This window comes from Equus asinus, chromosome 1, assembly GCF_041296235.1.
Source record: "Equus asinus isolate D_3611 breed Donkey chromosome 1, EquAss-T2T_v2, whole genome shotgun sequence".
NCBI classification, from domain to species: Eukaryota; Metazoa; Chordata; class Mammalia; order Perissodactyla; family Equidae; genus Equus; species Equus asinus.
The window spans coordinates 192,598,351-192,610,297 of record NC_091790.1 but is presented as its reverse complement, the minus strand read 5'-3'; the positions used below and the strand labels follow the sequence as shown (position 1 = coordinate 192,610,297).

At 38.6% G+C, this 11,947-nt stretch overlaps 1 protein-coding gene across 20 annotated transcripts in view; it reads right to left on the bottom strand.

Annotated features, from left to right (window-relative positions):
• Positions 1-4,778: 4,778 nt before the first annotated feature.
• LUC7L2 (LUC7 like 2, pre-mRNA splicing factor) overlaps positions 4,779-11,947 on the bottom strand; it is a 57,663-nt gene continuing 50,494 nt past the window's right edge. For 19 of the 20 annotated variants that reach the window (XM_044777090.2, XM_070514510.1, XM_070514480.1 and 16 more), the window contains 2 exons: positions 9,869-10,060; positions 4,779-6,101 (listed from right to left, as the gene is read on the bottom strand). In XM_044777090.2, the coding sequence (XP_044633025.1) occupies positions 5,924-6,101; positions 9,869-10,060 (370 nt within the window). In that variant the 3' untranslated portion in view covers positions 4,779-5,923. Of the gene's footprint in view, positions 6,102-6,265; positions 10,061-11,947 lie in introns of those variants that run through there. The other variant, XM_070514512.1, reaches the window with a different exon arrangement.

Below are 11,947 nucleotides of genomic sequence, written 5' to 3'. Positions count from 1 at the left end.
AAGTATATATATTTTAAATCGACCTCCTTGAGGTATAATTTGCACAAAAGAAATTGCACCCATCTCGAGTACCTTTTTTTTTTTTGTCAAGGAAGATTAGCCCTGAGCTAACATCTGTTGCCAACCTTCCTCTTTTTTTCTCCCCCTCCCCAAAGCCCCAGTACATAGTTGTATATCCTAGTTGTAAGGAGTTCTAGCTCTTCTCTGTGGGATGCTGCCACAGTGTGGCTTGATGAGCAATGCTAGGTCTGTGCCCAAGATCTGAATCAGGAAATCCTGGGCCACCGAAGCAGAGCACACGAACTTAACCACTCAGCCACGGGCTGGCCCCACGCATATTTTCTTTTTTGATTCTGATACTGATGGTCCAAAGAACATATTTAGAGAAATCCTGCCTAAAAGACATATGCCTACCAAGGCAGAGCAATTTTAAAGTGATGATTTAAATGAAAAGTCTGATATCCCTCAACTTTGTGAAAATTTTCAAAATATAGTTGAAAAAAGTGACATGATGAATACCCATATGCTCTCTAGCCAAATCTAACAACTGTTAATGTTTTACCACATTCACTCTTATTTATGTATATGTATAAAACTGTTGAACCATTTGAAAATAAGACGACACGTCCCCCCTAAATACTTCAGTATCTCCTAAAAACAAGAATATTTTTCTACAATTGTAATTCCATTACAGTTAATTAACTAAGATTAACATTAAGTTCATATTCAATCCATGTTCCGATTTCTCCAGTTTCACTAATGTCTTTTAAACAAAGACCCAATCAGGGTTTAAGCATTATGGGTTATCTCTTTAGTCTCTTTTAACCTAGAAAGTTTTTTCTGTAACACTGACTTTTTGAAGAGACCATGTAAGCTGTCTTGTAGAGTGACACAGATTCTGGATTTGTCTCATTTCCTGTAAACTGGAAGTTAGGCTTAAATTCAATATAGACACTTTTGACAGAAATACTTTGTGATATTGGGTACTTCATATTTCATCACCTGATAGATTTTAACACTGATTTCAAGTAATTTGTACCAAACTTTCTAAAAAAATTTTTTCTCAGGGAACTAAAACATGTAACTCCATATATTCTCGTTTGAACATTGGCTTTTCATCTGTTATTTTCAGTTTTAGAGGTAATATAAAAGTGAAATGAGACTACAGGTTTTAGAAATTGTACAGTACTATACAGTTATTCTGCCTGCGTTCATTTTGGCATTTTTTGTTCCCTCTTTGGACACTTCTGTTGGTCCTGAGTTGCCCCTCCCAGCCCAGGACATCCCTGTCACAATACTATGCCAGGAGCCACCTCAGGCTCAGAATCAGATATCAGCTGACTGTGTCGTGACTTGGATTAGTCACTTGGCACCACCGTTTCCTCCCCGGTAAGTGGGTGTGATGATGGGAAACTGCTCCTGCAGTTTCACGGTGATGTGTAAGTCAAACGAAACCATGTGGATTAGTGTGCTTGAACTGCTAAGGCACTTCATTCATGACACATTTACTGAGCATCAGCTGTGTCCCTGTGCCAGGCTCATGGGAGGATGTGGAAAACAAGGTCCATTCTCTGCCCCAGAACTTGGTCTGGCTGTAAACACTAGGGTGTGTGTGCAGGCCAAGGAATCGCTGGGGTTGTCTCTCCCTCACCTGCTCTACCCTCCCGCCTGCACCATGGAGCAGCTGTGTGGTCTGGCAGTGACTCCAGGTTCGGGGTAGGGGTGAGCAGGGATAGCAGGCATCTGACACATCTAGGCCAATCCTGCCAACCTTGCACTCCCGACCCCTGGCCAATGTTTGGTTCAGGAGCCCAGGCCTAAACCAACCAGAGGTGTCATTACCCTGCCCACTTCAGTTGGTTCCCAAATGGGAACACAACGCAGTTTGAATCAGAGATGTAGAAGAAGGTTGCCTGAGGCTTCTGGGAAAAATTGCCTTGCTCTTAAGATACACAAGGTGGAATGGTTTCTTTCCATCTGGATATCAGGCTTGGGTGCTAACCTAGGGATGGAGCTGTCACATGGAACTCACTCCCATGAGCCAATACAGACCCTTCATTTTTATGCCCATTTGAGTTGATCTTCTGTTACAGGCAGCCAATAGTATCCAGAAATACAAGTGTGCTATCTTTGGGACTTTTAGAGTCACTCTTCCAAAGCAGTGTCAGTTGATTCTGGTGTGCGCACCAGCCTTTGGCGTCTCCTGTATGGCGTCTTTCCTTGCTGGATCCTTGACTGAGAGCCTAGTTCTGTGAATCTGAATGCCCTGCTTTCATCCTAAACCCTACTATGCAGGCTAAGTTTGGTCTGATCCCCAGATGTGCTTTTAGACCCAGAACCTGCAACATCCTGGTCTCTGCTGAACATGTGGGCATATCTCACAGTTCAGAAACATCTGCTGGCCCCAGTGCCCCACAATGCTCTGCTCACCGGAGCCCCAGCACCACTCTGCTGGCAGGCCTCTGCCATCAAAACCCTGTTCTCAGCCCTCTCCACGCTTTCCTAACTCCCCTGAAGCTGGGATTATTTCTTCAAATTAGAACAGGCAATGGAAAGAAAAACAGAGAAAGGGGCAACTTTGTATTGCCATATTTAAATCGTGGGAAAATCTAATCATCAGTAGTCAAGGTTTAGTAAGATCATGATGTAAACAGCTTTGTTTTTTCAGATAGGAAAAACACAGACGAGGATGGTTTTCAAAACATTTGAGTCACTACAGCACTGTGGTGGGCCAAGGTTATGAAGGTTCTCAGCTGTGCCAGGCACCAACCTTGAGAAATGCGAGGATGTTCTTGGGTCGGGGGAAGGCCCTCAGGAAGCTCAGGGCAGCATCTAATTACTGACCGAAGGGGCATGTTTCAATGTTTTAACAATTTGTATAGCCACACCAGTCACAACCAGCTGAATATCCACCTTGGATATGTATATATCTTAAACTATATAACATTTACTTGGGTTTTTAATGTTGAAAAACTTAGACATTTATTTATAAAAACATTATGAAGATGGGTCATTATCTAAAACTACCATTTTGAAAGGTACCACAGTGAATGACAAATTACCACGATGAATGCCCAAAGTGTTTAAATTTAACTCACCCTTGGCTTTGGTTCAAAGGGCTAATGTTGGAAGCTATTATTAAATAATTAAAATAGACTCTTAAAAGAGGACCTGAAGGGAAAAAAACAGGACCTTGGAAAAGACAAAGAAAAGTTAAACCTTAGTTTTAGGGTTAATTATCAGAGAGGTAAGGTGGTCTTCCTTGAAAAAGAAAAACCTACTTAGAAATGGAGGGTTTTTTCTTTAGCTTTAGCAGCTCAGCAAAGCAGCTTTGGGGGGAATGCTTGATGAAAGCAAAACAAAGGCCTTACTGAAGGGAACACTTAGCACGATACCCCCCAGGTTATGAAATGCATTTGCAAGTATGTGACTAAACTTATACTTTCTATTAGTGTTCACCAGATAACAGAAGTATCAAAAATTGTGTGTGTATGAGAGAGAGAAAGATATTGAGATTCTATGGTTATTCTAATTCAGAGTGGCTGCCCTGGCTTAAGGATGATTATTAAAAACAGACTGTCTACCCCAAAGTCTAAATATTAGGAGTATTTAAGCAACAGAATTTTTATAAAAAGATTTTTTAAAAGTGGGTTCATTCATTTAAAGAAGCTTGCAGCTCAAGTGATCTACCATGGTGCCAGCCCGGGATGAGGATGTCCTTCCCTGGCTGTGATTGATTGCTGGTGGTCGCGCAGCCTGTACCACCTACAAATACCAACTGCAGTAGCAGCTAACAAGACAAGACACCCCGTCATTTAGATGATTAGGCAGGGAACAAGTGTTGAATTCAATTTATACAAACATAATTCTAAAACACTTTTTAATCATGTTTTGGAGTTTGGTCTCTAACTTCAGATATATCACTAACTCTAACAAGTCAAGACCCAGACAGTTTTCCTTACACCCACCAGCTTAACCTTTTTGATCTTACTCCATACCCCAAGGAACTAAATCCAAAGTACTTAGAAGGATTTAAGAAAACAGTGCAGACCAGTAGGAACAAAGTAGATAAAAACAATTTCCCAGCAACCAAAAATAAAACAAGGGAATGGACCACTGTGTAGGCGGCTCTCTCAGATTAAATTCTGTATAAATTGAATTGTGAAACCAGATATGGTAGAAATCCTTCAGCTAATGAGGCATAGCTTGGTAAACTGGGAACTTAGTGAGTGTCCCTTCTAGACGTAAATCTGATGTCACTTAGATGGTATCAGTTTCCCTCTCTCTCTCAGGCCCACGTTCCTCTGTCACATCAACTTTGTCACACTTAAGGGACCAAAGACAGAAATAGTTCTTGAAAGGTGTTTTTTTTTTTGAAGATTTGCACCTGAGCTATCATCTGTTGCCAGTCTTCTTTTTGTTGTTCCTACTTCTTCTCCCCAACCCCCCCAGTACACACTTGTATATTCTAGTTGTGGGTCCTTCTGGTTGTGCTATGTGGGACGCCACCTCGGTGTGGCCTAATGAGCGGTGCCATGTCCGTGCCCAGGGTCCAAACCAGTGAAACCCTGGGCTGCTAAAGTGGAGCGCGAACTCAACCTCTCGGCCACGGGGCCAGTCCCCCTGAAAAGGTGATCTTAGTTAACTATGCTCACAGACACTAATTTCATTACTTAATGTATTTTTGTTCCTCAGATTTCCTAGAATCACAGGTGATACCTGCCACCTACTGTTTAATCACCAGCGGGCCCATCAATTTTCAGTGTAGAAATCGTTAGTCTCATCATGTTGGTTATACCGTGTTTTTATTTCAGTTTGCCGGAGAAGAAGAAAAACAAAACAAACCAAAAACAAACAAAAAACCCAATTTCTTCTGCCAGTCCGGTCCTTCTCCATAGCGGTTGTTACGACAGCCCTGAAGTAGCTGGAATAGAGTCAGCAAGGGGCCCAGGTGGAGCAACAGTTCATCCTGAATCTTTGCAAGTATATATTTATTTCCTTTGGTGCCTTGCACAGTAAGGCACTATTAATGATATAACAGAATAGAAGAAATGCCCACAGCAAATAGTTCTAGTGACAATTTACTAGACAAGTTACAGTTTAATGATGGTGGTGGTGATTGTTTCTTTCATTTTATTACTATTATTATTTTTCACAATAAGAGTGTAGCCTTTATACTCCACACACACAAAATAAAATAAGAAGTGCTTATGAAAGAGTCCCTGCCCCCACCCCCCTTCAAAACATCCTGAATGTAGCAATTTAATAGAACAGAAAAATCAAGACGTTTGATTTCAAAATTTCAATAAAAAAGCAAACTATGTAATGCAACAGCTGTTCAAGTTCCAACTCTAAATAGGCACCATTAAACAAACAAAAAAACCTCCCAGTATTTTAAATTTCTCCAGCACACATTCCATTATAATGCTCTGAACTGTAATCAGCTAGTAATTAATAATGGGAATAGAATCTTAGAAGAGAAGTTATATTGCTTCCCTGACCCCCTTTCTCTTACAATTAGGGGATACAAAAGGCAGGAAGAATAAAAGAAAAAAAAAAATTCCCCAAAGCTGCTGCTGTTTGAACTAGAAAGGAAGACAGAATTTTACAGATGTTCAAAAAATCCCAAGGCAAGTAACACAATTCGTTCACTATCACTCCTACTAGAAAGAATAAAGACATCAGCATCTTATATAAAACTGTACTTTCAGAATTGTATTACAGCTTCACCAGAAACTAGGGATGTAGTTATAGGCTTCACAAGGAAAACAAGTTCAGTTCAGATCAAGTTAGATACTGTACATCTAGCCTAGCTGGACTGGTGTCTCGAACTGCTCACTGTGTCACCCCGAACAGCTGTAAACTAAACAATAGTATGTAACTCCATAGGAAGCTTAAGGATTGAGGACATGTACATAGCTAATTATATCTCCCCTGCTTCGCGCTCTTCAGAGCTCCTCCTGTCTTCTGATCTGCCATTAGCGCTCTCATAGGACCGCTTCTTATCTTTTCGATCTCTGTCACGAGGTGATCTGTCTCTTGAACTCCTGTCTCTGTCACGTGATGCTAAGTCTTGGTCTCTGAATCTTTCTTTTGAGGATCTGAAAAATATTAATTTGAGGAGCAAAATGTGTTGGGAAACCCAAAATCCAAATGAAAGAATTGGATAAATATTAAGGTATTGCTAGCTGAAGATATAGAGAATACATCCAAGAAAGAAAGGGGAATGATTTATAGGATATTCTCATTATCACAGAGGCAATCATAGCAAATTGATAGCAAATGTATTTAATATAAAAAATAATATAGAGACAATACCTTTAAAAAGTGAAAAATGTTATCAAATTTTTAAAAAATATATAACAGAATTTAGATTCCAAATTGAATGGAAATCAATGACTGGACACAGGAGTCAGCAAACCTTTTTTCTTTGCTGTCTAGTGAGACAGTAAACATTTTAAGGTTTTGTAGGTCACATACAGTCTCTATGGTACATTCTTCTTCCCTTTCTTTTTATCACCTCTTTATCAAAGTAAAAACCATCCACAGCTCGCTGGCTATAGAAAAACAGGCTACAGGGCCAGATTTGGCCTGCAGGCGGTACTTTGCCAACACTTGACTTATATAAGAGAACTACTCAATTAATAGTATGGCTTTAAATAACCATTTATTATTTTGAATATCTACTTTACTCCTCCTGAATTAGCTCATTCAACCAACAGAAAAAAAATCAGAATGGAAAACAAGATGATCACACCATAATAAATCTTGATTAACCATAACTGCTTCTTAATACCATCTGCTCCATTCCCATACCCAACTTCAATAAGAAAGGTAAATAATAACAAAACAAGCTCATATCAGAGATTCAATCAGAAGGAAAACCAAAGGACAGTGGGATCAGAATTAATACGGAATCTTCCATACTTTCAACATCTAGAATGACTCAGTAACATATATTACATTTATTTGATTCTTTACAGGTGACATGGTACTTTTACATAATTATCTCACTCAACTCATGTTCAGAATTAGGATCTGAGGCACTGCCAAAAACCTGAATAAGTAATACTTTCAACTTCTAAGGCAGGAAAAAAACTACCACTGAAATCAGTTTTAGAAATATAGTTAAGGAGGGTCAAACCAAAAAAGCTGGAAGATTAAATAATGTTAACTTTGAGCATTCTATTTAATTAAGGTTTTAATAAACTTAATTAAAAAATGATGTGTAAAAAAAAAAATCATACAATGCATGCCTAGTTACACTAGTCCTACCTACAGCCTTTGTAAGAACAGAACATGGAGAGAGATGATGGAGACGATGCCTAAGAATAGGGACACCAGGTGCTGGTAAGTCCCAGAGGTTGGTAATAATAACTGAAAAACAACTATGAGATGAGCATCAACTAACGTTTTGTGAGAGATTACAATGTCCCAAACATAAGCTATTCACTATTTCACTCAAATAAGCCTAATAAGGTAGGTACTCTTACTATCTTTACTTAGCAGATGGGGAAAGACAGGTAGGATAATTAGATTACTGGGCCCAGGGGGCCAGTGAACTCAAGTAGGCTTACTCTGAAGTCTGCACTACATGTGTCTAAACACAATAGGAAGCAGAAAAACGCAAATAGTCCTCATTTACCAAGGGTAACTAACTATTGCCAGAGAAAGGTTACAAGCAGAATCTACTTATATCAGAGACCAGTATTTCACAGTTGGAGCAGGAGAACTGCAAACAAAAAACTTCTAACTGGGACTTTCACCTTGAAAACTAAATATATAGCAATAACTTGATGTTATCTTATATGTCATAACGTAGGTTTTAATAGCAATTGTCTGCTAATTTTTGGCAAAAACAAAGAATGTTACTTTGAAAGAATAATTTGCATATAAGGATTAGAAGTGCTCTTAAGGAAAGCAAAATTTATAATAAATAATCCTCTTTATGAACATGCTGAAAATATTAGATTAGAGGTGTCATGTAGTATGGTGGAAAAATTTCCTATACAACTTCATAAATGCAGGAAGCATTAGGGACGAGGAAAACCCAATCTCAGATGAGGAGACTTCATGCCCACCCCTTCCATCCCCACCACCAATGAAGGCCTTTAAACATTCAGACACCAGAAACAATGACAGGTGGGCAGGCTGACAAGGGAAATGGTCTACATCTTCCATCAACCAGAAGGATGATTCTCAAAATTTATACCACAGATACCACTCACGGAGAATTTTTTTAAATGCAATTTTCTGGGCAATGCACTTGGTGCCCACAGTTTTAAGAGTGTGAGATAAGTGGTCTACAAATGACACTATGGGGAACTGTGTCCCTTAGAAATTCCTTGCTTGTTTTCTGCATTTGCTTGTGATATTCACTCTATCTTGAATACCTTTTTCCTACCTGGTTTTACCTATTCAAATTATACCTACTTTATTCAAGTTTTATCTACTACCTGAAGCCATTTTTTATCACTCTGGAATCTCCCTCATCTAAATTCCTGTATTATTTACTCTATGATATAAAGTTTAGTACATTATAATATATTAGGTCTTATATCAGTCTCATTATTGTCGAAGATGTTAGTCCTGTGTTCTAACTCACTCAAAGTTGTTTAACTATGTTGTATTTCTTTGTTATTTTTTTACTAGGCTAGTAGAGTAGAAAGTATACAATTCTTACTGACTGAAGTCACCTTAAGAACTGCGTGGTCCGCTAAGAGAATAGAACTTAAATGTTCTCACCAAAGAAAATATGTGCAGTGATGGTGTTAATTAACTAATGGTGGGATCCTTTCACAAAGTATACATATATCAAATCATCACGATGTACACTTTAAATATCTTACAATTTTATTTGTCAATTATAGCTCAATAAAGGTGGGGGGAAAAAAAGAATCTCGAAAAAAAAAACCCTACTTGGAACAAGGCAAGAATATAATAAATAAAATACTGATTGAGAGCCTATTAACCAACTGAGCTTGCAAGTAGTTTCAGGGAATGACTGGTTCAGGGTCAAAAAGAAAAAAGATTTTCAACAGCTTTCTGTGGATTCTATCATGGGCTTTATGTGGAGTAATCCACAGAAAATTTAAGACTAGTAGGTACCAGGCACTCAAAAAGTCTGTCATACATACGCTGAAGAAGAGTTGGCAAGAAAAAGCTATTTTAAGCATGGTTTATGTTCCATAGAAATCACCTGGCTTCAGGGCCATCAGACGACCTGAGCAGCTCTGGGAGCTTGGTCTACACAGACTGCGAATGCTGAGGCTCCATCACACTCGAATTGTCTGTCCTGAATAGACACTCAGGTCCTTAAACATCCCTCACTCTAAGTCTACCCTCCTTGCACGTTTTGAGTTTTCACGTCAAGGAAGTGTAACTTCTTAAGATTCTGAATCTGCCCTGCCAAGTAACTGTATATAACAATGCATATACCTAAGTGCAGATTAAATAAGAATACTAGAATGTGTCTGCTCTGAAAAAGTGCACAAGTTCAAAGAAGTCTGGAAAACAATGAGTCAAACAAAGCTAAAAGACTTTTAATGAAAGGACTTCTCAGAGCCCCTAATTTGCCAATACATACTGAAAAAACTCCGAGTATTGGTACCTAAAATTATTTGCCCATAAAGTACTTTTTTTACAAGACACTGTAAGCAGAGAAAAGCAGTAACCTCTGCACATATTGGTTCCAATTTCTTACTCTGGCTCATATGTATGTTCTTATTGAATTACCCATATAATCAGGGAAAAATACGTTATACACCCACACAAATGTGTACATATCACCAGAGGCAAGTTGCAAACCAACAGTATCCAACTCTCAATCATAAAGGGAGCGCCACTCCTCTTACGGATGCCTCAGTACCTCCTCCTGGATCGCTCTCTGCTCCTGTCTCTAGAACTGTGCCCGCTTCTCTGGTGGCTGCGGCTGCGGCTGCGGCTGCTGGAACGGGATCTGTGGCGATGGCGTTTCTCCCGGGATTTGGATCGAGTTCTCCTCTTCCGTTCCCGTGACATGGAGCGAGACCGATGTCTGCGATGCTCTCTGGACCTGGATCTACAGAAAACACCTGACTTAGTTTTCAGCTTCGGCAGCACCACACTTCTTGCTTTCTAAAGCTTTTTCTTTAAAGAGAAAATATCCCTCTGCAGCCTTATTTAATGCCAATTCTGTTTCAAGTCAGCTAAATCTACACTAAAATAAATTGCTGGCATATTAAATAACTACATGCTAGAATTCAAAAATAAAAATTAAACATGGGTTCTCAGAGGTCAATCAGTATTGTATAAATTTACATCAGGAATATCAAAAAAGTGAAAGGAAACAACCTCTACCACTACTACACACCACGAATTGTATTATCTAGAGGCTTTATGGATTTAATTCCATTTAAACGTCTAAGATTTTTAGTATACTTTAGAAACAAAGTAAGTACCTGATGGACATGGACAGAAGAGAGGAGAGGCATGAGAAAGAATATTGTTTAGAATAAGTTACTAACTCTGAATTAGAAAGGTTATATGAACTTCAAAGTAAGTTTGAATGCCCACAATACCCAGTCACAATGTAATTAAAACACAGTAAGACAGTTCTCTATTCAAGTAGTACATGATTTGTGAGGAAAAACTCACATGCATAAATCATTTGAGAACTTTAAGTTGGGGGGAAAAAACACTATTTACAAGTACATATGAGAAGGAAAAACATTTAGAAGAAATTAGAAGGAAAAACACTCCTGTAGGCTCCACTTGGTTGCAAAACTAACTTGGGTATTATGTGTGTGGTGAGAGTTGGGATGGCATATGCAAAGGACATAAAACATTTGAGAGAAAACAAAGGGGAAGAAAGGCATGCAGCTTTGTTAGAAAAGGCACTTTACAAGTGATGAAAATGTTCTAAAATGGATTGTGATAGATGCACAACTTTAAATTTACTAAAAATCATTTACACTTAAAATGGGTGAACTTATGATATGCTATGTAAATTATACCTCAATAAAGCTGGTACAAAAATTTTTTTAAGCACCTTAAGAATGTGATGTTTTCTTATAATTTGATAAAGTTCAAACGCATATCATTAAGTTGACAGAATTTATAAACTGAGTTTATTTCCAAATGATTATTTTGTTAAATGAAGTTTAAATGCATTCAGCTTATGTCCACATTATAGGCAAAGAAAGTCACAGATTGTGGACCTAGCATCAACCACAGCTGAAGAGACTACTTCTACAACTGAATAAAAAATATTTCCGAAAAGGAGCACAGGGAAAAGAACATAACATTCAATCGATACAAGTTTTATCAAATGATATTTTGTTTAATCACTCATTTTGAGCTATTATAATGAATCTATTCCTTCCAATGCATAACTTTATTCATCTTAAAATTTTGTTTTCTTTGTGGAAGATCAGCCCTGAGCTAACATCTGCCGCCAATCCTCCTCTTTTTGCTGAGGAAGATTGGCCCTGAGTGAACATCCATGCCAATCTTCCTCTACTTTATATGTGGGATGCCTGCCACAGCATGGCCTGACATGTAGTGCTTAGGTCTGCATCTGGGGGTCTGAACCAGCAAACCCCGGGACTGCTTAAGCAGAACGTGTGAACTTAATTGCTGCACCACCAGGCCAGCCCCACTTTATTCATCTTTGAAAAAAGACTTCCTTAACCTCATGGAGCTTATACTCCAGGAAGAGGTTTACATAGATATGTAGGCAGTAAATAAAGATAGGTCAGGTAGTAAAGAAACGATATATTAAGAAGGGTAAAGATGGAGAGAGAGAGGAGGTAGTAATTTTTTATACAGAATAGGCAGGGAAGGCTTTTCTGACAGGATAGCATTAAAGCAAAGATGAAATGAAGTAAAGGAATCAGCTAATAAGCCATCTCAAAGAGTGTGTCTGGTAGAGGGAACACAAAGGCCCTAAGGTGAGAAAGTTCAGCAT